The sequence below is a fragment of the Bufo gargarizans genome, chromosome 1, assembly GCF_014858855.1.
Source record: "Bufo gargarizans isolate SCDJY-AF-19 chromosome 1, ASM1485885v1, whole genome shotgun sequence".
NCBI lineage: Eukaryota > Metazoa > Chordata > Amphibia > Anura > Bufonidae > Bufo > Bufo gargarizans.
The window spans coordinates 717,231,329-717,258,907 of NC_058080.1; the positions used below are offsets into that span (position 1 = coordinate 717,231,329).

General features: G+C 46.1%; 1 protein-coding gene across 1 annotated transcript in view; it reads right to left on the reverse strand.

Moving 5' to 3' along the window:
* LOC122930003 (dymeclin-like) overlaps window positions 1-27,579 on the reverse strand; it is a 178,179-nt gene that overhangs the window by 21,702 nt on the left and 128,898 nt on the right. Inside the window, exons 12-13 of the mRNA XM_044283446.1 lie at window positions 22,930-23,043; window positions 19,822-19,916 (exon numbers count right to left, since the gene is read on the reverse strand). Coding sequence (XP_044139381.1) covers window positions 19,822-19,916; window positions 22,930-23,043 — 209 coding nt within the window. The remainder of the gene's footprint in view (window positions 1-19,821; window positions 19,917-22,929; window positions 23,044-27,579) is intronic.

The window sequence follows — 27,579 nt, forward strand, 5'->3', positions numbered from 1 at the left end:
GGACCCTAAGTGTACGTCCACATGGCTGCAGCAAAATAAAAAAAAAACATCAAATCCAGAGAAACTACGTGTAAATTTGTATCGGTCTGATCTGTGGATTTGCCATGGATTTCAATCTCCGCATTACATGCAAACGGTGAAATCCGCAGCGAAAATCTGCTTTAAAATCCACACCGCAGGTCAATTTCCATGCAGATTCTGCACAGATCTTTTGCTGCAGTGTGCAGATGAGATTCTGCTGCTACTGTCATATGCGACATTTTACACCTGCGGAAATTCTTGCGGATGGCGACAGCAGCGGTGAATGGGAAAGAGCAGATAAGCCGCAATGAATGAGACTAAATCAGTGTGTGAACCCGCAGCAAAATTCATCCAGTCGGCCATGGATTTGCACCCTCTTAAAAAATTGCGTAACGCTGGCAGGTCTGGAGTCTGCATTTTGGACGTGTGGCCTGGACCGCCACAAGTTTAATGACCTAAACTCACGGCATCAGAGGGATTTATGATCCAGTGAGTTTGGGTCATTAAACCTGTGGTGGGTCTGGAACAATTGTCCGAAATCTGGATGTGTGTAGCCAGCCATAGGAGCGCATATGTATGCGGAGCTTGACCCTAGACAAGAAACTTCTAGGCTACTTTCACACTTGCGGCAGTGTGATCCGGCGGGCAGTTCCGTCGTCGGAACTGGCCGCCGGATCCGCCGATCTGCCACTGACTGAAAGCATTTGTGAGACGGATCCGGATGCGGATCCGTCTCACAAATGCATTGCAAGGACGGATCCGATCTCTCCGCTTGTCATGCGGACCGACGGATCAGTCTTGTACATTTTTCTCATTTTTACCGATCAGCGCATGCCGGAACGACGGATCCGGCATTCCGGTATTCTGAATGCCGGATCCGGCGCTAATACATTCCTATGGGAAAAAATGCCGGATCCGGCGTTCAGGCAAGTCTTCAGTTTTTTTTTCGCCGGAGAGAAAACCGTCGCATGCTGCGGTTTTCTCTTTTGCCTGATCAGTCAAAACTACTGAACTGAAGACATCCTGATGCAAACTGAACGGATTACTCTCCATTCAGAATGCATGGGGATATGCCTGATCAGTTCTTTTCCAGTATAGAGCCCCTGTGACGGAACTCTATGCCGGAAAAGAAAAACGCAAGTGTGAAAGTACCCTAAGTTGGCACACGCTGGGGAGACCATGGGGGTCATTTATTAAACAGAAATACTCTTTTGCGGCACAAAGGTCTCATTTACTATTTTTTATGCTTGTTTTAGGCGTAGAAAATGGTCTCAATGTAAGACAGTTAGGAAGCTGGCTTACAATTAGAAGCGGCAGCCGGCGCCTCTACATAACTTTGGTGTAACCAATGCCAGCCTAGAGGTTTATTAAGACCGCATCTACGTTTTAATAAATGTGCCCCTATATATTCAGAGGTTAAAGGACATCTGTCGGCAGTTTTGTACCTATGACACTGGATGACCTGTTACATGTGCACTTGGCAGCTGAAGGCATCTGTGTTGGTCCCATGTTCATATGTGTCCGCATTGTGGAGAAAAAAAAAGTTTTATTATATGCAAATGAGCCTCTAGGAGCAACGGGGGCGTTAACGTTACACCTAGAGGCTCTGCTCTCTCTGCAACGCGCACTTTGATTGACAGGACCAGGCATGATGAGGTTTTCACTGCCTGGTCCTGTCTATCAAAGTGCAGAGGGCGCAGCAGTTGCAGAGAGAGCTGAGCCTGTAGGTGTAACGGCAACGCCCCCATTGCTCCTAGAGGCAAATTTGCATATATTAAAACTTGATTTTTCTCAGCAATGCGGGCACATATGAAAATGGGACCAACACAGATGCCATCAGCTGCCAAGCGCGCATGTAACAGGTCAGCCAGTGTCATAGGGACAAAACTGCTGACAGATGCCCTTTCAAAAATATGACTGGTTGTGGTTAGAGAAGATTATATATATGAATTTTCCAGTACAACCACCAATCAATCAGCAAGATAACTGACTGAGCCCCCCTTCACAGCAGATCAGCCCCATTCAGCCCTGGGTCAGCCACTGATGGACAAACCCGAGGAGAGACCATCATCTCAAAATCCAGGAAAATACCTATAACTGCGCTTTTCAAAAACTTCTGGCATCAGTTGTAATCGGTGGTGGTGGGAAACATGACCTCACCGATCGCTGTAACGACAGGGCGGAAGAGCTGTCTCTCCTTGCAAGCTAAAGACGGGCGTCAGACAGCACAAAGTGACTGCAAGCACCCTTGATTCGACCGACTGGCGCTGCACAGGGCAGGGGCACCGTCTCACCTGAAAACGTGTGCCACCAGAGGTTGTACCGGGCAGACCATTGCCAGGATCGGTTCTCAGGACTTTATTTTTCCTCTCCACATATATAACAAAATGTTCTCCGGCCACCATTATCTGTGTTTCCTAGAAAACATGCCAAGTATGCAGACAGCCCGCATCCACAGATAACGAGCAGTATCGCCCTATTCATTACACCGCCAGACAGTCGTCTCATGGGAAGCAGTCCGCCAAGAGAGAACTTCACCAGCACGTTAACCCTTCCAATTCTCTCCCCCGTGGAGATTTTACAGAGGTTTACAATCTATATTAACCCTTATTACTGACGGGCGTAACTACCAGGGTAGCAGGCATAGAGGCTGCTGTGGGACCAAACACCTACGGGGCCCGTTTCCACATAAAAGGCGCACAGTGAAGACTATGGACAACAGAAGGGTTTGAGAAAACTCAAAGTGGCCCCATTTTAAGATTTTTTTATGAAGTCCCAGGGTTACGTTTGCCGTGTGCATTATTACGTCTCACCAGCAGGAGATTCTGCAGTATTCCTGTGCTGTGATGTCATGTGCACACTATTCCTGCATGTGACATCATTAGGTTATATTCCTATGCTGAGATGTCACAATATATATGGTGACCTTTGTGTGTGTTATTTCAGTGTTATATGGTGCACCTTATCCCTGTACTGTGACATCACTGTTTATTATCCCTGTACTGTGACATCACTGTGTTTATTATCCCTGTACTGTGACATCACTGTGTTTATTATCTCTGTACTGTGACATCACTGTTTATTATCCTGTACTGTGACATCATTGTTTTCTTATTCCTGTACTGTGACATCACTATGTTTCTTATCCCTGTACTGTGACATCACTGTGTTTATTATCCTGTAGTGACATCACTGTGTTTATTATCCTGTACTGTGACATCACTGTGTTTATTAACCCTGTACTGTGACATCACTGTGTTTATTATCCCTGTACTGTGACATCACTGTGTTTATTATCTCTGTACTGTGACATCACTGTTTATTATCCTGTACTGTGACATCATTGTGTTTCTTATTCCTGTACTGTGACATCACTATGTTTCTTATCCCTGTACTGTGACATCACTGTGTTTATTATCCTGTACTGTGACATCATTGTGTTTATTATCTCTGTACTGTGACATCACTGTGTTTATTATCCCTGTACTGTGACATCACTGTGTTTATTATCCCTGTACTGTGACATCACTGTGTTTATTATCACTGTACTGTGATATCACTGTGTTTATTATCTCTGTACTGTGACATCACTGTGTTTATTATCTCTGTACTGTGACATCACTGTGTTTCTTATCCCTGTACTGTGACATCACTATGCTTATTATCCCTGTACTGTGACATCACTTGTGTTTAGTGTACCCTGGACTGTGGACATCACGATGCTTAATTATACCTGTACTGTGACATCACTAATGTCTTATTATCCCTGTACTGTGACATCAGTGTGTTAGATTAGTCCCTGTACTGTGACATCACTAGTGCTTAATTATCCCTGTACTGGGGGTGACCATCACATGCTGTTATGATCCAGGTACTGTGACATAACTGTGTTTTATTAGTCCTGTACTTGTGACATCACTGATGCTTTATTACATGTACTGTGACATCACTATGCTTATTATCCCTGTACTTGTGACAGCACTATGCTTATTATCCCTGTATTGTGACAATCACGGGTGTTTATTAATCCCTGTACTGTGCATCACCCTGTGTTTATTACCATGGACTTGTGACATCACTAAATGCTTATATCCCTGTATTGTGACATCACTGTGGTTTATTATCCTGTACTGTGACAATCAACTGTGTTTATACTATCCCTGTATGTGACATCACTGTGTTTATTATCCCTGTACTGTGACATCACTGAGTTTATTATCCCCTTTTACTGGGACATCACCTGAGTTTTATTATCCCGGTACTGTGACATCACTGTGGTTTATTATCCCTGTACTGTGACATCACTGATGTTTATTATCCCTGTACTGTGACATCACTGTGTTTATTATCCCTGTACTGTGACATCACTGTGTTTATTATCCCTGTACTGTGACATCACTGTAGTTTATTATCCTTGTACTGTGACATCACTGCGTTTATTATCCCTGTACTGTGACATCACTGAGTTTATTGTCCCTGTACTGTGACATCACTGAGTTTATTGTTCCTGTACTGTGACATCACTGAGTTTATTATCTCTGTACTGTGACATCACTGAGTTTATTGTTCCTGTACTGTGACATCACTGAGTTTATTATCTCTGTACTGTGACATCACTGAGTTTATTGTCCCTGTACTGTGACATCACTGTGTTTATTATCCCTGTACTGTGACATCACTGTGTTTATTATCCCTGTACTGTGACATCACTGTGTTTATTATCCCTGTACTGTGACATCACTGTGTTTATTATCCCTGTGTATTCTGTTAGAAGCTTTGGCAGTAACAGGGAAAGAATTGCAGCAGAAAGGACACATCCCCTGAGCTGCCAGGCTGAACAGAATCTAGCAGGGCAATGGGAGGATGACTGGGGAGATCTCTGGATCCATGTGAGGTACAGAAACATATTTTCATGTACTATATGAGGTCTCATGTTTATTTTCTACATTAATCATGGGATAACCCCTTTAAAGAGTATGTTCACACAAAGGTTTTTGTCCACAAGACAATCTGCTGCGTATCACACGGCAGAAACCACAGCGGGTACTGTGCAGACCCGCTCTAAGTTTTGCCGCATTAAATGGAGCTAAACTGCAGGCAGGTTTCGTGAGCGGTCCATGTGGTAACTGTGCCACAAATGGACGTGTAAATTCTTGGCGTGGTCTAAAAAAGTGCAGCAAAAATCAACAGCGGAATTAACTGCGGTGCTGCCTCCCATTGAAAAAAATATATATTTAATTTGCGGGATACCCACCGCTCAGTTCTGGCTCCAAGGCTCCTGAATCTGTCCACTTCCTGCACAGATGGGATCAAGTACACATCTGCAAGCAATGACAGGCATCAAGTAGTGACACGTCCCCTAGCGGCACATTACCTCTTGGGTATACGTCCCCGCTGAGGCCAGTCACTGGCTGCAAATGTACACATGACCCTGTATTTCACAGACAGAACCAGAAGTCCACTGAAGACAGTCCAGGAGCCAGAACGAACTGTCGAGGAGAAGATAAGTATGGATTTCTCAACAGGTCCCAGTAGGTTGGGGAAGGAAAGGGGAAGGAAAAAGAAAAGGAAAAGGAAAGGGGAAGGGGAGGGGGGGGGGAGAAGGGGGGTGTTACCTAGTAAAATCTTTGAGCTGTCCAAATCCCACACAGCTTTAGACACAAGATAATAGTCCACCAGACCTGACATCTATGTGGGATTAGCCAACTACCCATGTGTATAGGAGCTCCTGATTTCCCCCCAACAGCAGATTAAGGCGCTAGGTACATGCATGCCCGGCCAACCTGGGATTGGAGGTTTATGGTAGAGTCAGGGGAATAGCTTTTGGCCAGAAGGGCATTCAGGCGGCAGCTCGCTCATGTGTATAGTTGGCCGTATTGCCACGTAGTAATAGATGCATGACCAGAACAGGGTGATTTTTAAAGCGAGTGTGATTAGTACCATTAGTGCTATGTGGTCAGATACCACGGCGAACATTTACCAAGAGTCACATGGTGCATACATTTAGGGGTACACGAAAATGGAAATAATACATTTGGTGGAACTTGCAAGTCATGTTAGAACTCCACATCTCACTTCAAGACAAAGGTTAAGGCTCCCTCATTTCCAAGGTACTGAGATAAAAGGGGGTCCACAACAAATAAAAAATCTGGCGGTCATATTCTAGGCCTTGTAGTTCTGGACATGGCTAAAGTTAGAGATACTGAATACCTAAAATGGAATCAGCAGGGACTGTACAGATGAAAGGCAGAGCATACAAGAATGACCAAAGAGCCACCATGAAAGACCAGTTATGAAACCTACCGTCATGGACCCCATTAGTGAACTGTAAGTTAATAAAGGGAGGTCCTCAGTTTAGGATCTTCATCCCTCGGCCATGAACGTACACTCTGTATGCGCGATTGTATGGGTGTTTGCTTTAACGTACGCTCTGTATGCGCGATTGTACGGGCGTTTGCAATCGCGCATACAGAGACAAGCGAACGACCATTGTCGCACGTTCCCGCTGAAGTCTATGTACGGGAACGCGCAACAAGACGCCCCAAAGAAGCTCCTGTACTTCTTGGGGCGCCGGGCGTTTTACAGCGCGATCGTACGCGCTGTAAAACGCTCAGGTGAGAACCATTCCCATAGGGAATCATTGGTTCTTGCCTGTTGAGCGTTTTACAGCGCGTAGGAACGCGCTGTAAACCGCTCAGGTCTGAACCCAGCCTAAAGGTCCTGTCCTGCATTACACACTGTGTAATTCTTAGTTTCTCCTGTGGTGGCGCTGCAGGTAAACTGTAAACCTACTGTCAGGTTCCCCCACAGATCGCAGCTGATTGCCTGTGATCAGATAATTGTCTGGGGACCCTTCTAACAAGAGAAGCCTTGTAATGAGCACTAAATATATAGTATAGAACAGGCATGCTCAACCTACCGCCCTCTGGCTGCTGCAAAACTACAACTCCCAGCATGCCTGAACAGCCTACAGCTATCAGCAGGGCATAGTGGGAGTTGTAGTTTTACAACAGCTAGAGGGCCGCAGGTTGAGCATCCCTGGTATAGAATCGGTGTAGCCACATTCTGCTTTCCCCCATTATTCAGTTCATTTTCAGCCAATACTCCAGGGCAGCAGCAGTAAAACACGGGGTCGCTGCTTCTGTCGGGTGCCCCATGGCGCGGGACATATGGAAAGGGGTGCGCATATATAAGCATGAACAAGACAAGTTACTAGTAAAGAGGGACAGAGGTCCCTGACCCTGAGGGCTTACAATCTACATGGATGCCAGTTATTACAGTAACTCTGCTGCCTTCCATTTACTTAACCCTCTGCAATCCTGGGTGGCACCACACTGGGTCATGATGCTATCTGTGTACTGGATTCAGAGGTGAAGAGGACCAGGGGCTTAGAATCAGTAAGTGAATGAAAGGGTTCATTCATTTTTTTCACTGGTCTGGGGTCTGAATTCACTTAAAGGGGTTTTCTCATCTCAGACAATGGGGGCATATCGCTAGAATACGCCCCCATTGTCCGAAAGGTGTGGATCACCACACCTATATCGAGAACAGAGCCCCGAAAGTGTTGGAGGGCGCAACCACCCTCCATTCATTTTCTTTGGGGCCGCTGAAAATAGCCAAGCGCTGGCTCAGCTATTTCCGTGAGGCCCATAGAAGTGAATAGGAGCAGTGGCCGGTCATGCGCGGTGCGCTCCCATTCACTTCTATGGGGAGAGCGCTTGGTGGTGGCCGGACCGGAGTCCTCCAGCCACCACTTTGCGGGGCTTCATTTCCGATACAGGACCTGCACCTATAAGACAATGGGGGCATATCCTAGCAATATGCCCCCCATTGTCTGAGATGAGACAACCCCTTTAAGGTTCTGGTCAGACATCTGAGTAATTCTGGGTACTGGTCTGAGGTCCAGGTTAAGACGGGTATCCCATGAAAAGTATTTATCACCTATACCCAGGACAGGAGATAAATGTAGTAATGCTGGAGAACTGACCATTCGGACCCCCAGTGATCCTGAGAAAAGGGGTCCCTGAGCACCCTCTTTGAATGGAAAATAGGTAGTGGTCCGACAGTCTCATAGAAATGAATGGAGCACTGGACCGACGTATGCACGACCTCTCGATGTTCTCAGGATCACTAAGGGCCCAGTGGTCAGACCTCCTGTTTGTGGGATAAACTCTTTAATGTAGACCTGAATCTTTTGCAATTCATGATGGTGACCCTGGTAAAAAATAAATAAAATCCTATCCACGGTGCTGCCACGCATTACCACTACCCACTGCACCACCCAACAGACCTGGTTATTTGTGAATATTGGTTACCATTGATATCTCTGCTTGCTGTCAGGGTACGGGAATAATCTGATTTACACCCAGAAGATAAAAGCCTGCACAGATAAAATACTGACACAACTGTACACGGCCTAGACAATACTCTTTGAGATAACCAAGGTTGTACTCAGAGCCGATGTGTGATCCCTGTGCCCAGTGTGTGCTTTCTGTGTTTCGTATATAAGCTCCCTGTTCTTCTGTGTGAGCTCCTAGTGTCCTGTGGGCTCCGTGTGACTCCAGGGCACAACCAAACGGCATATGATGTGGCCACACAGCGTTCAATTACTACATGGCTGTCTGGACTCTAGGCCATAGTGGGCTCTAGTTAAACTAATAAAGACGGCATTGGTTAGGTGGTCCCCCATAACAGTGCGTCAGCCACAGATCCCCCCATAACAGTGTGTCAGCCACAGATCCCCCATAACAGAGTGTCAGCCACAGATCCCCCATAACAGTGTGTCAGCCACAGATCTCCCATAACAGTGTCACCCACAGATCTCCCATAACAGTGTGTCACCCACAGATCCCCCATAACAGTGTGTCACCCACAGATTCCCCCATAACAGTGTGTCACCCACAGATCTCCCATAACAGTGTCACCCACAGATTCCCCCATAACAGTGTGTCACCCACAGATTCCCCCATAACAGTGTGTCCTCCACAGATCCCCCATAACAGCGTGTCCTCCACAGATTCCCCCATAACAGCGTGTCCTCCACAGATTCCCCCATAACAGCGTGTCCTCCACAGATTCCCCCATAACAGTAAGTCCTCCACAGATTCCCCCCATAACAGTGTGTCATCCACAGACCCCCCCATAACAGTGTGTCAGCCACAGACCCCCCCAATAACAGTGTGTCAGCCACAGACCCCCCCCCAATAACAGTGTGTCAGCCACAGACCCCCCCCCCCCCCAATGACAGTGTCAGCCACAGACCCCCCCAATAACAGTGTGTCAGCCACAGACCCCCCCCAATAACAGTGTGTCAGCCACAGACCCTCCCAATAACAGTGTGTCAGCCACAGACCCCCCACAATAACAGTGTGTCAGCCACAGACCCCCCACAATAACAGTGTGTCAGCCACAGACCCCCCCAATAACAGTGTGTCAACTACAGACCCCCCCCCCCCCCAATAACAGTGTGTCAGCCACAGACCCCCTCCCAATAACAGTGTGTCAGCCACAGACCCCCCAATAACAGTGTGTCAGCCACAGACCCCCCCAATAACCGTGTGTCAGCCACAGACCCCCCAATAACCGTGTGTCAGCCACAGATTCCCCAATAACAGTGTCAGCCACAGATTCCCCAATAACAGTGTCAGCCACAGATTCCCCAATAACAGTGTCAGCCACAGATTCCCCAATAACAGTGTCAGCCACAGATTCCCCATAACAGTGTCAGCCACAGATCCCCCATAACAGTGTCATCCACAGATCCTCCATAACAGTGTGCATGAACAGCATTATCTCCATTCACTGCTATGGAATTGCCAGTGATCAGCTATTTTCAGAACACTCCTAGCATAATGGAGGATGACCGTGCATGCACATTGTGCTCTCCATTCACGTCAGGAGCCCGGATGGGACAGCTCCTTTTTTTCAGCTTGAGGTTTTATAAACTGCACCATGGAAAAAAAGAAGTGCCCTGGCCATTCATAACGCGGGGTCCATGTCCAGAATTCCCATTGATAATGGGGATGAATGAAAATCCACAGCAAAACTGCATCAAAAAGTGTTTTATAAAACGATTCAGTAAAAAAACTACCAAAAAAAAACTGATGCGGATTCTGCATTAGGTTTTATTAAGCACAGAAAATACTCTGTGTGAACATACCCAAAGAGGCTGCAGGATCAGCAGTTTACAGTGGAAAGGCTAAAGAGATATAATGTGGCATTATATCTACAGTCAGCTGCTGTGGTTTCAACCGCTGTCCGTACCTACAAAGTGCTGTCAGACTTTGGCCTCATGCACACGACCGTGCCGTTTTTTGCGGTCCGCAAACCGCGGATCCGCAAAAAAACGAAAGCCATCTGTGTGCCTTCCGCAATTTGCAGAACAGAACGGGCAGCCCATTGTAGACATGCCTATTCTTGTCCGCAAAACGGACAAGAATAGGACATGCTATTTTTTTTTTTGAGGGGCCTCGGAACGGAGCAACGGATGCGGACAGCACATGGAGTGCTGTCCGCATCTTTTGCGGCCCCACTGAAGTGAATGGGTCCGCATCCGAGCCGCAAAAACTGCGGCTTGGATGCGGACCATAACTATGGTCGTGTGCATGAGGCCTTCTGGTCTAATATTTCAGGATTTGGGGCCCCACTTTCAATTTTGCCCAGGGCCACACTTTGTCTAAAACCGGCCCTGGTTGTACCCCCGTGGTTACAGTTACTGATACATTGTAATAAACTATAAGGATTAGAGACAGATTTTATGCTGCTAATATATTATTTCACATAGAATTGTTTAGACGGAAGTAAGCAAGGAACATGATAACCACTGCCAGCAAGCAGAGATTTTGGAAAATATTAGAAAGTTACAGAACTTTGCATTACACAATGATGGAGCTTTAGGCCGCGTTCACATCTGCGCTATTTTTTTTTTTTTTTCATTCTGGTCCGTCAAGATTAACCACAATCACAGCTAAAAAAAACATTTCTACCCTAGTTAGGCTACTTTTACACTAGCGCTAATGTTTTCCAGTATTGAGATCCGTCATAGGGTCTTAATACCGGGAAAAAACGCTTCCGTTTTGTCCCCATTCATTGTCAATGGGGACAAAACGTAACTGAACAGAACGGAATGCTACAAAATGCATTCTGTTCTCATACCGGAGAGAAAACCGCAGCATGCTGTGGTTTGCTTTCCATCCTGAGATGCGGAGCAAAACGGATCCGTCATGACACACAATGCAAGTCAACGGGGACGGATCTGTTTTCTCTGACACAATAGAAAACGGATCCATCCAAAATCAGACCTCACATAGTACATGACAATCTGTAACACAGCTAGAACCAGCCCTGCACCTCACATCCAGAGATCTCCCCATTCATTGCTGCAGGTGCTCTGCTAGATTCTCTTCAGGATGGCATCTCAGAGGGTGTGTCCTTTTGGCTGAAGCTGTCTCCCTAAGGCCTCTTGCACACTTCCGCAAAATATACGGATGACGTCAGTGTGCATTCCGTATTTTGCGGAAGGGAACAGCTGGCCTCTAATACAACAGTCCTATCCTTGTCCGTAATACGGACAATAATAGGACATGTTCTATTTTTTGGCGGAACGGAAATATGGACATACGGAAACTGAATGCACAATGAGTACCTTCCGTTTTTTGTTTTTTTTGCAGACCCATTGAAATTATTGGTTTCGTATACGGTCCACAAAAAAAACAAAAAACAAAACAGAAAAAAAACGGAAAAAAAATACGTACGTGTAAATGAGCCCTAAGGCTGTGATGGCTAACCTCAGTCACTCTAGCTGTGGCAAAACTACAACTCCCAAGGTGCATACTTGCTTGGCTGTTCTCTGAACTCCACAGAAATGGATGGAGCATGCTGGGAGTTGTAGTTTCACCACAGCTGGAGTGCCGGAGGTTAGCCACCACTGCCCTAAGACCTCATGAACACGAGAGTTGCCCGGCTGTGCCTGTATTGTGGCCCGCAAACAGCTTGAATAGGTCCGCAATCCAGGGGGTACGGTGAGGAACAGAGGCACGGATCGGAAGCCCATGGAAGGACTACAGAGTGCTTCCGCAGGTTTTCTGACCGTGTCTCTGCATTCACTACTTTTTTGTGGTGCAGAATGTCAGGTGAAAATCGCGCACCCCACTCAAGTGAATGGGTCTGCAGACGATGGCCATGCGGTCAGTGCCCGTGGATTGAACACGACTCAGGGGGCATGTCCTTTCTGCTGCAGCATGATCCCCATCATAGCTAGGGGGGAATCCCTTCTACTGCAGCTCTCTCTCTACCACAGCTCAGGAGCAGTGTCCATTCTGCTGCAGCTCTCTCTCTACCACAGCTCAGGAGCAGTGTCCTTTCTGCTGCAGCTCTCTCTCTACCACAGCTCAGGAGCAGTGTCCATTCTGCTGCAGCTCTCTCTCTACCACAGCTCAGGAGCAGTGTCCTTTCTGCTGCAGCTCTCTCTCTACCACAGCTCAGGAGCGGTGTCCATTCTGCTGCAGCTCTCTCTCTACCACAGCTCAGGAGCGGTGTCCATTCTGCTGCAGCTCTCTCTCTACCACAGCTCAGGAGCAGTGTCCTTTCTGCTGCAGCTCTCTCTCTACCACAGCTCAGGAGCAGTGTCCTTTCTGCTGCAGCTCTCTCTCTACCACAGCTCAGGAGCAGTGTCCTTTCTGCTGCAGCTCTCTCTCTACCACAGCTCAGGAGCGGTGTCCATTCTGCTGCAGCTCTCTCTCTACCACAGCTCAGGAGCAGTGTCCATTCTGCTGCAGCTCTCTCTCTACCACAGCTCAGGAGCGGTGTCCATTCTGCTGCAGCTCTCTCTCTACCACAGCTCAGGAGCGGTGTCCATTCTGCTGCAGCTCTCTCTCTACCACAGCTCAGGAGCAGTGTCCTTTCTGCCGCAGCTCTCTCTCTACCACAGCTCAGGAGCAGTGTCCTTTCTGCTGCAGCTCTCTCTCTACCACAGCTCAGGAGCAGTGTCCATTCTGCTGCAGCTCTCTCTACCACAGCTCAGGAGCAGTGTCCATTCTGCTGCAGCTCTCTTTACCACAGCTCAGGAGCGGTGTCCATTCTGCTGCAGCTCTCTCTCTACCACAGCTCAGGAGCAGTGTCCATTCTGCTGCAGCTCTCTCTCTACCACAGCTCAGGAGCAGTGTCCTTTCTGCTGCAGCTCTCTCTACCACAGCTCAGGAGCAGTGTCCATTCTGCTGCAGCTCTCTCTCTACCACAGCTCAGGAGCAGTGTCCATTCTGCTGCAGCTCTCTCTCTACCACAGCTCAGGAGCGGTGTCCATTCTGCTGCAGCTCTCTCTCTACCACAGCTCAGGAGCAGTGTCCTTTCTGCTGCAGCTCTCTCTCTACCACAGCTCAGGAGCAGTGTCCATTCTGCTGCAGCTCTCTCTACCACAGCTCAGGAGCAGTGTCCATTCTGCTGCAGATCTCTCTACCACAGCTCAGGAGCAGTGTCCATTCTGCTGCAGCTCTCTCTCTACCACAGCTCAGGAGCAGTGTCCATTCTGCTGCAGCTCTCTCTCTACCACAGCTCAGGAGCAGTGTCCATTCTGCTGCACCTCTCTCTCTATCACAGCTCAGGAGCAGTGTCCATTCTGCTGCAGCTCTCTCTCTACCACAGCTCAGGAGCAGTGTCCATTCTGCTGCAGCTCTCTCTCTACCACAGCTCAGGAGCAGTGTCCTTTCTGCTGCAGCTCTCTCTCACAGCTCAGGGGGCATGTCTTTTATGCTGCAGCTCTGTCCCCGTGTCCGTCACATCTTCTAATGGTAGATACAGCTGGTGGCAGTTGAAGGACAGAACTGAGCATATGCGACCACCTCTGTAGGTGGATGTGCACATTACCACATAGATTAAACACCAGGGGGCGCCATCATAATGAAATAAAAAGAATATCTCACAACTGGATTTTTATAACAAAGTAAATTACAAAAGTAACTAGGTTTTCATGCTGAATTATTGTATATTAAAATAAGATTTCATGGTGGCACAACCCCTTTATAGGCTGCAGAGGTTTCCTAATCTGGGCCTAGAAAAGCTGAGTGACACCCTGGGCCATACTGTTTTTCATCCAGCTTTTCCAGAAACCTAGAACCCAGATACAGTTACGGTGAAGCTCCTTCACCACTTTCGGCACAGGAAGTTCTCCGATAAAAAGTATAAAGGGAGCGGCTTTGACAGCGAGGTCCTCTGTACTGGATGACAGATGAGGGTCCTAATGATATGTCCCTGTATGATATATTCTAATAAAACACTCCCTTTAAAGATTGTCATTAAGAATAAGAGAATTAAAAAGACTTGCAGGTGATGAGAGCATAGTCCTACCACTTTACAAATCACTAGTCAGACCACACATGGAGGACTGTGTACAGTTCTGGGCTCCTGTGAACAAGGCAGACATAGCAGAGCTGGAGAGGGTCCAGAGGAGGGCAACTAAAGTAACAACTGGAATGGGGGACTACAGTACCCTGAAAGATTATCAAAATTAGGGTTATTCACTTTAGAAAAAAGACGACTGAGGTGAAATCTGATAACTATGTATAAATATATCAGGGGTCAGTACAGAGATATATCCCATCATCTATTTATCCCCAGGACTGTGACTGTGACGAGGGGACATCCTCTGCGTCTGGAGGAAAGAAGGTTTGTACACAAACATAGAAGATGATTCTTTACGGTAAGAGCAGTGAGACTATGGAACTCTCTGCCTGAGGAGGTGGTGATGGGGAGTACAATAAAGGAATTCAAGAGGGGCCTGGATGTATTTCTGGAGTGTAATAATATTACAGGCTATAGCTACTAGAGAGGGGTCGTTGATCCAGGGAGTTAGGCCTCTTTCACACGGGCATCCCAGATTTACTCCGGATGCGTCGCTTGTGCATTGCGGGAAAACCGCGCGAGTAGGCACGCAATTGCAGTCAGTTTTGACTGCGAGTGCGTTCCGATGTTCATTTTTTTCCGCGCGAGTGCAATGCGCTTGCACGCGCATGAGAAGAAACTGAATGTGGTACCCAGACCCGAACCTAGACTTCTTAACTGGTGTTCGGGTTTCGGTTAAGTGTTCTATTAATTTTATTATTTTCCCTAATTTTAGAATTCTTACTAAAATGTGGCTTGAGGGGTTAAAAAAATCAAATAAAAATGAACTCGCCTCATCCAATTGATCGCGCAGCCGGCACGTCTTCTTGCTTCTTCTTTCAGGACCTGCAAAAGGATCTTTGATGACGTAATCATGCTCGCCACGTGGTGAGCGATGTGGCGTCATTGCAGGTCCTGCTGAATGAAGATAGAAGATTACGTCATCAAAGGTCCTTTTGCAGGTCCTGAAAGAAGAAGCAAGAAGACGTGCCGGCTGCGCGATCAATTGGATGAGGCGAGTTCATTTTTATTTTATTTTTTAACCCCTCAAGGCACATTTTAGTAAGCATTCTGTATTAAAAATGCTATTATTTTCCCTTATAACCATGTTATAAGGAAAAATAATACAGTGATTAGACTTTAATGGGGTTGTTCATCCCCATCATCTCCTAGCAACCATGAGTGAAAATCGCACCACATCTGCACTTGCTTGCGGATGCTTGCGATTTTCACACAGCCCCATTCACTTCTATGGGGCCTGCGTTGCGTGAAAAACGCACAATATAGAGCAAGCTGCGATTTTCACACAACGCACAAGTGATGCGCGAAAATCACCGCTCATGTGCACAGCCCCATTGAAGTGAATGGGTCCGGATTCAGTGCGGGTGCAATGCGTTCACCTCACGCATTGCACCCGCGCGGAATTCTCGCCCGTGTGAAAGGGGCCTTATTCTGATTGCCTGATAGGAGTCGGGAAGGAATATTTTCCCCTAAAGTGAAGAAAATTGGCTTCTACCTCACATTTTTTATTTATTTTTGCCTTTCTCTGGATCAACTTGCAGGATAACAGGCCGAACTGGATGGACAAATGTCTTTTTTCAGCCTTATACTATGTTACTACATCAGGTAGCGCGGATCTTCCGCCATCTACATTGCTATGAAATATGGGCATCGGAAAGAATCTGCGAGGCTCGTAGGGTGTTTGTATCAGGCCGGGCCGGCTCGCGCTCTCCGCAGATACAGGCTGAATCCTTTTTCCGTTGTGTAAATGCCATCCCTTCCAGCTGCGCTCCTCCAGCAGTAAACCCCGGCAGACACGCTCATAAATACAGGCCTATTTCCAGAGCTTGATAAAATGACGCTGTTTGATGTTTTAAACTGTGGGGCATATGACCTTAAACAGAGGGATGGAAAACTTTGGTTCCCACATGCCAAGACGGAGCACACGTGGTCTGTCTCGGTGGGCGTTCGGTTCCCAAGAAAGGAGAACTTTAGCCGTGCCAATTTAAACACTGGAAAAAAAAAAAAAGTTTGGAAAATTCTCCTTTTCGACACTGGATTTTGTTGGTAAACCAATTAGCGCTACAGAAGTAACGCTCAATGAAGCAGGTCCAGAAGAAGTGACAACTGTCCACAGGAATGGGCGGGGATGATGGGTTCAGTAGTCTGCTTTGTTCCATGTCCCCAGAAGAGGATCCTATGACGGCGCCAGTTGCAAGACTGTGACACTACATGAATTACTGCATCGGGCCGCGCCGACTTGGCAATGGGATCGTACAGAAAGCGTTTATAATGGAGCCAGTTACCTAGACTTCTGACAAGGATCAGACATGGGCACAGATGTCAAAAAGTTCTTTACATTTACATTCCCCATGAAATAACAATTCTGCTGCATTTTTCATTAGAACGCTGGGTTGTGCTGTTCCTATGTTATCTCCCCCCCGGTATAACAACCGGGTGGAATAACAGAGGAACAGCACAAGACCGTGCTTTATAAAAAAAAATGCTGCAGAATTGTTACTTCATGTCAAAGGGGCTTCTCTGCAGTCTGAAACTGGCTCCACTGATGGGACGATGTCAGTCTGTGTGGGGTACACGCTCATCTATTCAGCTGCCAATTTATGTGTTTATTTCCAGGAGGATTAATAGAGCAACAGCACAACACAGGGTTATAGGAAAATACACTCCAGAATTATTATGTCAAGGGGAATACAAATAAACACGTCAGGCCAGATAACCAGTCCTTTTTAACTGCTTTTGGACTGTTAGCAGCTGCAGGAGGGGGAAGCCTGTTGACTTCTTAGAGAGAAGACAGGGGTGTATTTTTTACCATCCATGCATTCCCCATCACTGTATACACACAGCTCAATGATCGCTGTATACATAGATCAGGAAGGGACTGCTGGGCGACTACCCGAGCTGCTGGGTCTTAGCAGACCCAGATCAGCTCTGCAATGAGGTTGCACAGCCGGTACAACCTCTCGGGGGCTGTATTCCCCTTGTACTATGTCAGCCCCAGTTACAGGAGAAATCAGCAAAAAATAAATGATCTGGTATGACCTCATGGGGAACACAGTGTAAAATAAAAAAAAATAAAAAATAAAAAAAAGACAAAATAAAAGATAAATACAAAAATAATGCCACCACACCCACTTCTAGCCCTGCTCTCGGGGACCGTAAACTATATATCCCCCTAATATCAAAACGGCTGTTCGGGAAAAGGGACATTACTTAAAAAAGGATTTTAGTGGCACTCTGTGCTATTGAAAAAATTTGAAAAACACTACCTTTTTTTTTTCTTTTTTAGCTTTTCCAGGGTGTAAAAAAATTAAAATAAAAAAAATGCTAAAATAAAAATGACACATAAATGAAGTCACATAAATCACCGGAAAAAGGTGCATTATTTTACATAATCGAATGGGAAAAAAAGTTATGGCTTTCAAAGACCTGTACTAAAAAATAAAATTAAAAAAAAATCTGGTCTGGAAGGGAGATAAATGGTCTGGTCTTGAACTGCTTCATATCATGGTATAATATGATGCCCATAAAGGGTTAAACTATTAATTGATAAGATCTTTTACTATATTCTAACTAGCACTAGGGTTTGAGGGGCTGCATACTATATGACATGGTAAGGACAGCCCTATCAGCTACTCTCAACCAATCAGCTTGTCTTCTAATAAAGCTGATAACAGATCACAGCGCTCCTCCCAAATGTCTCTTTTTTATAGGGACACACCCTATTAATAAGGTGAATAATAACACCCCAATTATCTATGCAGTCATATTTCCAGGAGGAATAAAAGAGGGACAGTACAATGAAGACTCCCAGGAAAACATGCTCCAAAATTAATTCATGGAGAATACTAAAACACACGTCAGCCCTCAGAGTAGGAGAGAGCTCCCCTCTTGTCCATTTAGCTGCAATACAGAAGACAACCTGTGGAGCGGAGGGGCGCTCTTATTTCATTTATGGAAATTGGTGCATGTGAAATTTCTCCTGATTTTAACATTGATTACAGTAATGATTGTCCCTTGGGTCACAGACTCGTCTAGGCGCAGCCATCGCTGTGAACCACTCCACTGTTTTAGGGGTTTTTCCATTTTTATTATGGAGATCGCAAATCTTTATTCTGCTGTACAAACAGAGGCTGCGTTTCGCCTAAACACTATAAATCCCTTTTATGCACACTTTCCTATTGTAGCTTCACTGCGAGGCTGAGTAAACACTGTAAAACTCGGGGGCTGAAGATTTAGGACTTTGCCTAGTCCAAGGAATTCTTCATAGAGCCTCCAGTTATTACACACGGGCCTCCCAAACATATCACGGGTAAGGGCATGTTCACATCTGCATTGGAGGCTCTGTTCGGGGGGCCTCTACTCCAGATTCCTCCAAAAAGATAGCAAAAAAGTCCTGCACGCACAACCTTTTTTCTGCTAAAAAAACCCCCCCAAAAAAAAAAAAGAAAGAAGGACACTCGAATCTCAATGGACCCCATTACAGTCAATGATGTCTGTTCGGCTCAACTGGTTCCAGTTATAAGCCGAATCCGGCGATTCCGATATTTTCAATCTTCTGCATCTCTAACGGAAATAACTAGTACAGATGTGAACAAGGCCCAGCGCAAATTTGTAGTTTGTACCTATTTTTTTTTCTTAGGGACATGCTGTTGGGCATAGATTAGCATTTCATTTTTGGTGGTGCAAAAAAAAAAAAAAACAACTAAATTCCTCCATTTTTTTTTTATCCTGTTCATCGTTGACCTAAATGGAGTGAATAAATTTACAGTATAGGTGGTAACGTACATTGCAGAGGATTGCAGAAACTGGCAGGTGCGGCAAGAGCAGGGCAGTGTATTACAGCTCAGCTCTGAAACGGATTGCAGCAGTGAAGGAGTTAACTCCCGGCAGGTGTGGCAAGAGCAGGGCAGGGTATTACAGCCCAACTCTGAAGCGGATTTCAGCAGTGAAGGGGTTAACTCCCGGCAGGTGCGGCCAGAGCAGGGCAGTGTATTACAGCCCAGGCTTCTGCCTGCCCCTGGTCTTGAGGATACACTGACAGCACCCGTGAGATCACCATGAAGAAAATTTAGACAGATCAGTGAAACTGGTTGAGTTCTAAAGACAACTTCTCCTTACAACATATTAGATCACCTGGATGTCTCAGGCTGACGACCCCCGCCTGACACTCTACTCCATATAGACCAGCACAAGAGTAGTTCTAGCATATATGGCCGGCTATAAACATCATTCACTTGCCAGACCGTCTCCGGCACAAGCGGCTTCTGCGTGTGATAAAATCTAATCAATGGGGTTAGAGAAGCTGCGCGGGCGACTCATTTGAAAAGGTAGGTACATACTCTACCATCTCTATGATACGGTACAGATGTGGTGCTCAGACATTTCTAGTGCGCTGGTGGACAATACCTGATGATCCTCTGCGCAGCATACTGATGAAGGGAGCGGAACTGGGCGGACATGTTGGCCAGAGCTGCCAAACAATTAGTATGAAGATACTTGTCCTGCAAGAAGGAAATCATTTCATTAATCATTCAGTTTTGCAACGTTCTCAGTATATCTACACGTCAGCAGAAGCAGGGAGGTCACTCTGCTGCACAACTCCCCACCTCTTAGGCCCCTTTCACACGAGCAAGTATTCCGCGTGGGTGCAATGCGTGATGAGAACGCATTGCGCCCGCTCGAAATCCGGACCCATTCATGCCAATGGGGCTGTGTACATGTGCGTTGGTTTTCACGCAGTTGCGTGAAAAACGCAGCATGTTCTATATTCTGCGATTTTCACGCAATGCTGGCCCCAAGCAAGTGCAGATGCGATGCGTTTTTCACTGATGGTTGCTAAGAGATGTTGTTTGTAAACCTTCAGTTTTTTATCACGCGCGTGAAAAACGCATCAAAACGCATTGCACCCGCGCAATAAAAACTGAACGTGATCGCAAACAAAACTGAATGAACTTACTTGCGAAACCACGCAGTTTTCACTGAACACAACGCATCCGGACCTAATCCGGACACACTCGTCTGCAAGGGGCCCTTACACTACCCTAGGCTCGTGCACCTTTCCCACCGGCCGTGCCTGTCTTCATCCTGAAGATTTCCTTTGGCATTGACTCCTGCTTCTGATAAAGCAAGTCTGAACTACAGCAGACAGAACTAGCTTTTCGGCTACTTCCACACTTGCGTTTGTTTGAAATAGCAATAGGTACCTTGGAAACCGAACCCGAGTTCGGGAAATGTTTTTTGCAGTACAAATTAATTTATGAAGTTATTGCGCGAAGCAATAACTTCAGCTCATCGGAGCCAATACATTCTAATACTGTACGGAGCTCCTGCAGATTTTAGGCAGTTTTAGGGTCTGGCTACATGAGTTGCGCTGCATTTCATGTAATGAATTTCAATGGTGTCACTATGGGACACATACTACGACTGCGACGCGACAGTTGCAAAAAATCCATCCAAGTCCAAAATTCTGTTGCAGTCGCATAACCATTGAAATACAACATATAAAATGTCGCCATAACCCCTTGGTGTCGCGCGACACATGTTGCCTTGTAGCCGGACCCTTACCCTCTGCACTGCAAAACCAGGAATCAGCAGTAAATCTGCAAGATGAAAATCTGCTGCAGGTTTTTATTTTCCCTAATTTCATAGATAATTTATCGTGATTTCTCTGAATGCGGCCTTACAGTAGAAGCACTGTGGCTTCCAACCAGTCAAGTGCGTGCGAGTCCATCACATGACCACAAATGGATTTTTCTCCTTCGAATGGCAGCAAGCAGAGTTCTTGAAATCAATAAGGATACAATTACACAAAGAATAACTAACTATTAATCTCGGATTGCAGACTATATACAGTGACTTGTGCCACATGTTTACCAAGAAGAACGGACCCACGTATGACCCTTCAGATGAATGCACTGGGCAAGGCCTCGCTGGAGATTAGGTAATGTGGTCACGCCGTAATCTGAGCCATTCCAACTCTATTTCATTTGCGGAATTCAATCTGAAGCTTGGACCCGGGCACCGAGGAGGGGGTTATTTTAATTAAATATGTGAGGAGTGTTGATGTCACTATAAATGCAGATTCCAAACATTCGCTGGCTGCCATTGCCTGCTCTTGGATTCAGAAACACGAGCTTCTCCAAACGTGCACCCCACATCAGTCGCTGCGGGATACACAGCACAGCGACGCGTGGAAACCCCACGTTATTGGCACAAAATCGTGATCCGCTCAATAACTTCATGTGAATGGATCATGGCTATAGTCAATGGGAATAAAGTCCGAGTGCGACCAGTGTGCATCTGGGAAAAAACACCGAGCCCAAGGAGAAATGCCCACAGCAACCAATCCTGCAACATGCAATCTGGGTGCTATGGGCAGGTTCTGTGTGCCACCTCATCCTATATACACACCCCATACCTGCACCCAAAATCTATCCGACAACTTTCAGGATGCAGCGTTTAAAAGCATTGCCATGTTGGTCCATGTTCAAATTCCGGTTAGATCGGTAGGATCCGACTATTAGGATCACGAGAATGGGGGTTCTGTTTTCTCCAATTGGATAGAGTGTTAGTGGAGAATGGGCGCTGCAGCTCCATTCAAAGACGATGGCACTGGCCAAATTGGTACAGCACAGTACTCACAAACCTTACAGGGTAAACGCACACGTTGAGGATTTATGTGCGGACAATCCGCACTGAAATGCGCAGGTTTTCACAGTGAAATCTGTGTGGTCAATCCACATCAATTAGTGCGCATGTGTTGCAAATTTTACTCTCCCCACTAATCTAATAGTGTTCCCTATGTAGTATACAGGAGATTACTTCTGGTCACAATAATACCCCTATGAAAAGAGTGAGCTGACAAAAATTACACACTCCAGAAGGCTAGGCAGAGTTTTAGCCAAGCTGTACAATGATTTCAGCTCTGAATTATTCACTGAATCAATACGTACAAGGATGACTACAGACAAGAGATACAAAGATCACTGGAGCTGACCATTAAAGGGCATCTGTCAGCAGTTCTGTACCTATGACACTGGCTGATCTGTTACTTGTGCACTTGGCAGCTGAAGACATCTGTGTTGGTCCCATGTTCATATGTGCCCGCATTGCTGAGAAAAATGATGTTTTATTATATGCAAATGAGCCTCTAGGAGCAACGGGGGCGTTGCCATTACACCTAGAGGCTCTGCTCTCTCTGCAACTGCCAGCCTTCTCTCCACTTGATGGATAGAGCCAGGCAGTGAAAACAAGTGGAGAGAATGTGGCAGTTGCAGAGAGAGCAGAGCCTCTAGGTGTAATGGTAACGCCCATGTTGCTCCTAGAGGCTCATTTGCATATACTAAAACATCATTTTTCTCAGCAATGCGGACACATATGAACATGGGACCAACACAGATGTCTTCAGCTGCCAAGTGCACATGTAACAGGTCAGCCAGTGTCATAGGTACAAATCTGCTGATAGATGCCCTTTAAAAGACTGTGCTGTACCCTGCTGACCCACCGCATACTCACCCGTGTGCGAGTCATATTATACTGAATGGTTCTGATAACCACCAGAATGAGAAGACTACCCAGAGAGATTTCTGTCAGCACACGTTCCGAATACCAAGTGATGTTTTTTAGTATCTGCAAAGACAAAGCAGGATCATCAGCAAATGGAGACTAGGAGACAATGTATACATTATAAATAGATACAATCCATATAAGAGTGGAGTCACTGTGTACATACATTACAATACTTATCCTGTACTGATCCTGAGTTACATCCTGCATTATACTCCAGAGCTGCACTCACTATTTTGCTGGTGGAGTCACTGTGTACATACATTACTTATCCTGTACTGATCCTGAGTTACATCCTGTATTATACTCCAGAGCTGCACTCACTATTCTGCTGGTGGAGTCACTGTGCACATACATTACATATCCTGTACTGATACAGAGTTACATCCTGTATTATACTCCAGAGCTGCACTCACTATTCTGCTGGTGCAGTCACTGTGTACATACATTACTTATCCTGTACGGATCCTGAAATACATCCTGTATTATACTCCAGAGCTGCACTCACTACTTTGCCTATTAAATTCAAGTGACAACCACCAATGGTGTTGCAAAGGAGCCTATAAATTGTTATTACACCTTTCTGAAAAATAGCTAAAACAAAAAAAACAGATCAGAGGACGATTCGGAGGCTGAAACATGTAAGCAGGGTTCTGCAGTGCTGATCGCTGCAACTGCAGGGGCTGATAATTTGATAACCAGCCATTTCTAACATTAAGAATAATAGAGAACAGATTTCGTCAGCTAGCAACAAGCACAAAAACTGAACACGGCCAAGTCTCCTGTCCAACATTACATGTCAAATAAGCAGGGATCAATAATATGAGAACCAGATGGGAGATCAATAGACGGGCATGTGGTAATTCTGTCCTCCTGCCTCTCATTCAGTAGAAATCTATCCCTGCAAATCCCAACATAAAGGTTGAGTTGCTCGAAAACTATTTATTTACTGTTGTGAAACGCGTCTGAATCCGATCCAGCGGTGGATGCTGGCGCTGGAGAGACGCCCGCCCGCTGAGGTCAGCACGCCTGCAATACGCTGAACATAACAAGGACAGGGAGATGGGTGAGCGATGGCATCGTGACCCCAACTGAAGGAGTTGTCCGACCTTCTGTACATATTGTGTAACAAAAAGTTCTGCAACTTTCTAATATACCAAGAGGGTTGAAAATAGGGCTGAAAAGTCGCCATTTTCTGCGTAGCACCATTTGTGCAATAATTTGCATCTTTTCGGGATTTTACATTAGTTCACATTGTAGGTGCATTCCCACTCAGAATAAAATAAATAAAATAAAAATCTGGAAATCGCACTTGTATGATTTTTAAAGAATTTGTCTTGTACTGCAGAACAAAGTATTTGAACACCTAAGAAACAGCAAGAATTCTGTCTCTCAAAGACCTGTTACTGTGCCTTTAAAAAGTCCACCTCTACTCCACTCATTAATCTAACTTAGTAGCACCTGTCCTGAGCTCTTTAAAGACATCTATCCACCCTACAGTCAGTCAACAGACGCCAACTACTACCATGGGGAAGACCAAAGAGCTGTCAAAAGACACTAGAGACAAAATTGTGGACCTCCACAAGGCTGGAAAGGGCTACGGGGCAATTGCCAAGCAGCTTGGTGAAAAAAGATCAACTGTTGGAGCAATTGTTAGAAAATGGAAGAGGCTAAAGACGACTGTCAGTCTCCCTCGGACTGGGGCTCCATGCAAGATCTCACCTCGTAGGGTATCACTGATGATAAGAAAGGTGAGGAATCAGCCCAGAACTACAAGGGAGGAGCTGGTCAATGACATGAAGAGAGCTGGGACCACAGTTTCAAAGGTCACTGTCAGTAGAACACTACGCCGTCATGGTTTCGAATCATGCATTGCACGGAAGGTTCCTCTGCTCAAGTCATCACATGTCCAGGCCCGTCTGATGTTTGCCAATGACCATCTGGATGATCCAGAGGAGGCATGGGAGAAAGTCATGTGGTCAGATGAGACCAAAGTAGAACTTTTTGGTCTAAACTTCACTCGTCGTGTTTGGAGGAAAAAGAAGGATGAGTTGCATCCCAAGAAGACCATCCCTACTGTGAAGCATGGGAGTGGTAACATCATGCTTTGGGGGTGCTTTTCTGCGAAGGGGACAGGACTGCACTGTATTAAGAAGAGGATGAATGGGGCCATTTATTGTGATTTTTTAAGCAAAAACCTCCTTCCCTCAGTCAGAGCATTGAAGATGGGTCGTGGCTGGGTCTTCCAACATGACAACGACCCGAAGCACACAGCCAGGATAACCAAGGAGTGGCTCCGTAAGAAGCATATCAAGGCTCTGGAGTGGCCTAGCCAGTCTCCAGACCTAAATCCAATAGAACATCTTTGGAGGGAGCTGAAACTCTGTGTTGCTCAGCGACAGCCCCGAAACCTGACAGATCTAGAGGAGATCTGTGTGGAGGAGTCGGCCAACATCCCTGCTGCAGTGTGTGCAAACCTGGTCAAGAACTACAGGAAACGTTTGACCTCTGTAATTGCAAACAAAGGCTTCAGGACCAAATATTACCACTGATTGTCTCAGGTGTTCAAATGCTTATGTTCAGCAGTGCAAGACAAATACATTTGATTTCCTGAATTTTTATTTTATTTTATTCTGTCTCTCAGATGGGAATGCACCTACAATGTGAATTTCAGACCCCTCCATGATTTCTAATTGGGAGAACTTCAAAATCGCATTCTGTTCCTCACTGTAACTTACACCAGAAACTAGTAGAAAGCTCAGATCTGTGTCAGCTTACAGACAGCGGAGGTTTGACTTTCAGGTGGAGGGCAGAAAATGCACCCAATTTATTAAGAGGCCTTTGTCTATTAGAGCACATTTATAATGTCTCACTATGTCCGCTTTAAAAACTACTTGCATTCTCCATGTATCGCTTCTGGAGCGTCTTTCATATAACTATGCTGTTCTATTACTCAGTTATACATTCTAGAAGTTTATTAATGAATTGCCAGTAGTCTGCAGTCAAGGTCCAGATGGGTGTCACCAGTGGGGGGGGGTCGTCTAGGGGAGGTGTTAGACTGTGCAGGGATGCGTCCCTCAGCTGAACCTTTATTGAAAGCTGCTAGCAATTCATTTACAACTTCTAGTAGAAATGTTAGCGGAATGGCACAACAGTAATAAGAAGGGGGGAGTGACAGTTCTCCTTTAATAAACTGAGCATATCTCACGGCAGTTCAAACAAGATCAAGTCTAGCATATGAAACACCAGTCTTGATAAATGGCCCCTTAATGCTGTAATTTCTCTCCATTTTCAAGAATCCTGCTTTCTTTCTGTGATTAGAAACATCCTTATTTGCATTCAGAGGCTGAAACCCTGTCCTAGTGCAGTGAGCCCCTGAGGAGCCAGGGCAGAGGATGGGAGAGGTAGTGGCCCTGATGATGATGTGTCACGGCGGTGTACTCCCTCAGGCCGATGCAGTGAAGGCCCCCTATATACCCTCAGGGCACTCCCTGTAGCTACGGCTCCTACCGGATGGTAGTTTGGGGGGGGTGCCTGAAATGGTGCAATGGCCTATGGCAGGGATGGCCAACCTACGGCTCTCCAGCTGTTGTAAAACTACAACTCCCGCCATGCCCTGCTGTAAGCTGATAGCTGTAGGCAGACTGGGCTGTTGTAGTTGTGCAACAGCTGGAGAGCCGCAGGTTGGCCATTACCTGGCCTATGGTGTAAGAAGTCAGTAAATTAGCCAGATTGAATTTAACAAAAGTCTCTTTACTGTGCACAAAATAGTATGTAGTACATCCAGCAATTATCTGTACACAGTGCAAATTCTCCCCAGATGTCTAAGCATGAGCTAAGCATGTAGTTGGCAGTAATGGCCCTCTGATTACTTTCTCTTGCTACAGTCTCTAACACTTGGATCTCTGGCAAACAATTGCAATCTGTTAACATGTCTGCAATTCGCACGGCGAGATGCGGTTCCAATAATTACGACTGGTCAATCCTAACTGAGGTGTACAGGGTGTCTGAACTCGTTACCCTTCCACTGCAGCTGGGTCTGAAATGCTGTATGCTGATCACCTTGTTGACCAAAATGTTGTAGCCTCTGTGTCCACTAATCTGGGGTGCATAGGGAGTCTTAACTTATTTCTGCTTTGGAGAACAAAGTCTGTAATGCTGTACACTGGTTACCTTGCTGACTCTCTCTCTCTGTCTCGCGGTAGCCGTGCAAAATCCACTCTTTATGATGGTACTGGAGGACACATGGAGATCTGTTAGTCTCCTGTAGCAATGAAACTGAATGCCTGAGAAGAGCAGCACATGATATCTGCTCCCTGCCTTCTCCAGGCCTGTCCTCACACTCCCTACCCCTAGCACGACTAGAATCTCCTGGAACTACTGTAAGGTAAGGGGCCATCCCACAGCCTTAACGCAATTGCGGACAAGAATAGGCATATTCTATTAGTGCCGGCAAAATGCGGAACGCACATTGCCGCTGTCCGTGTTTTGCGGATCCACGGATCCGCAAAATACACACGGATGTGTGAATAGACCCTCACAGTGGAATTATTGATAAGGAGCCCACAAAATGCCTGCCCTCCTCCATGATCACTAGTT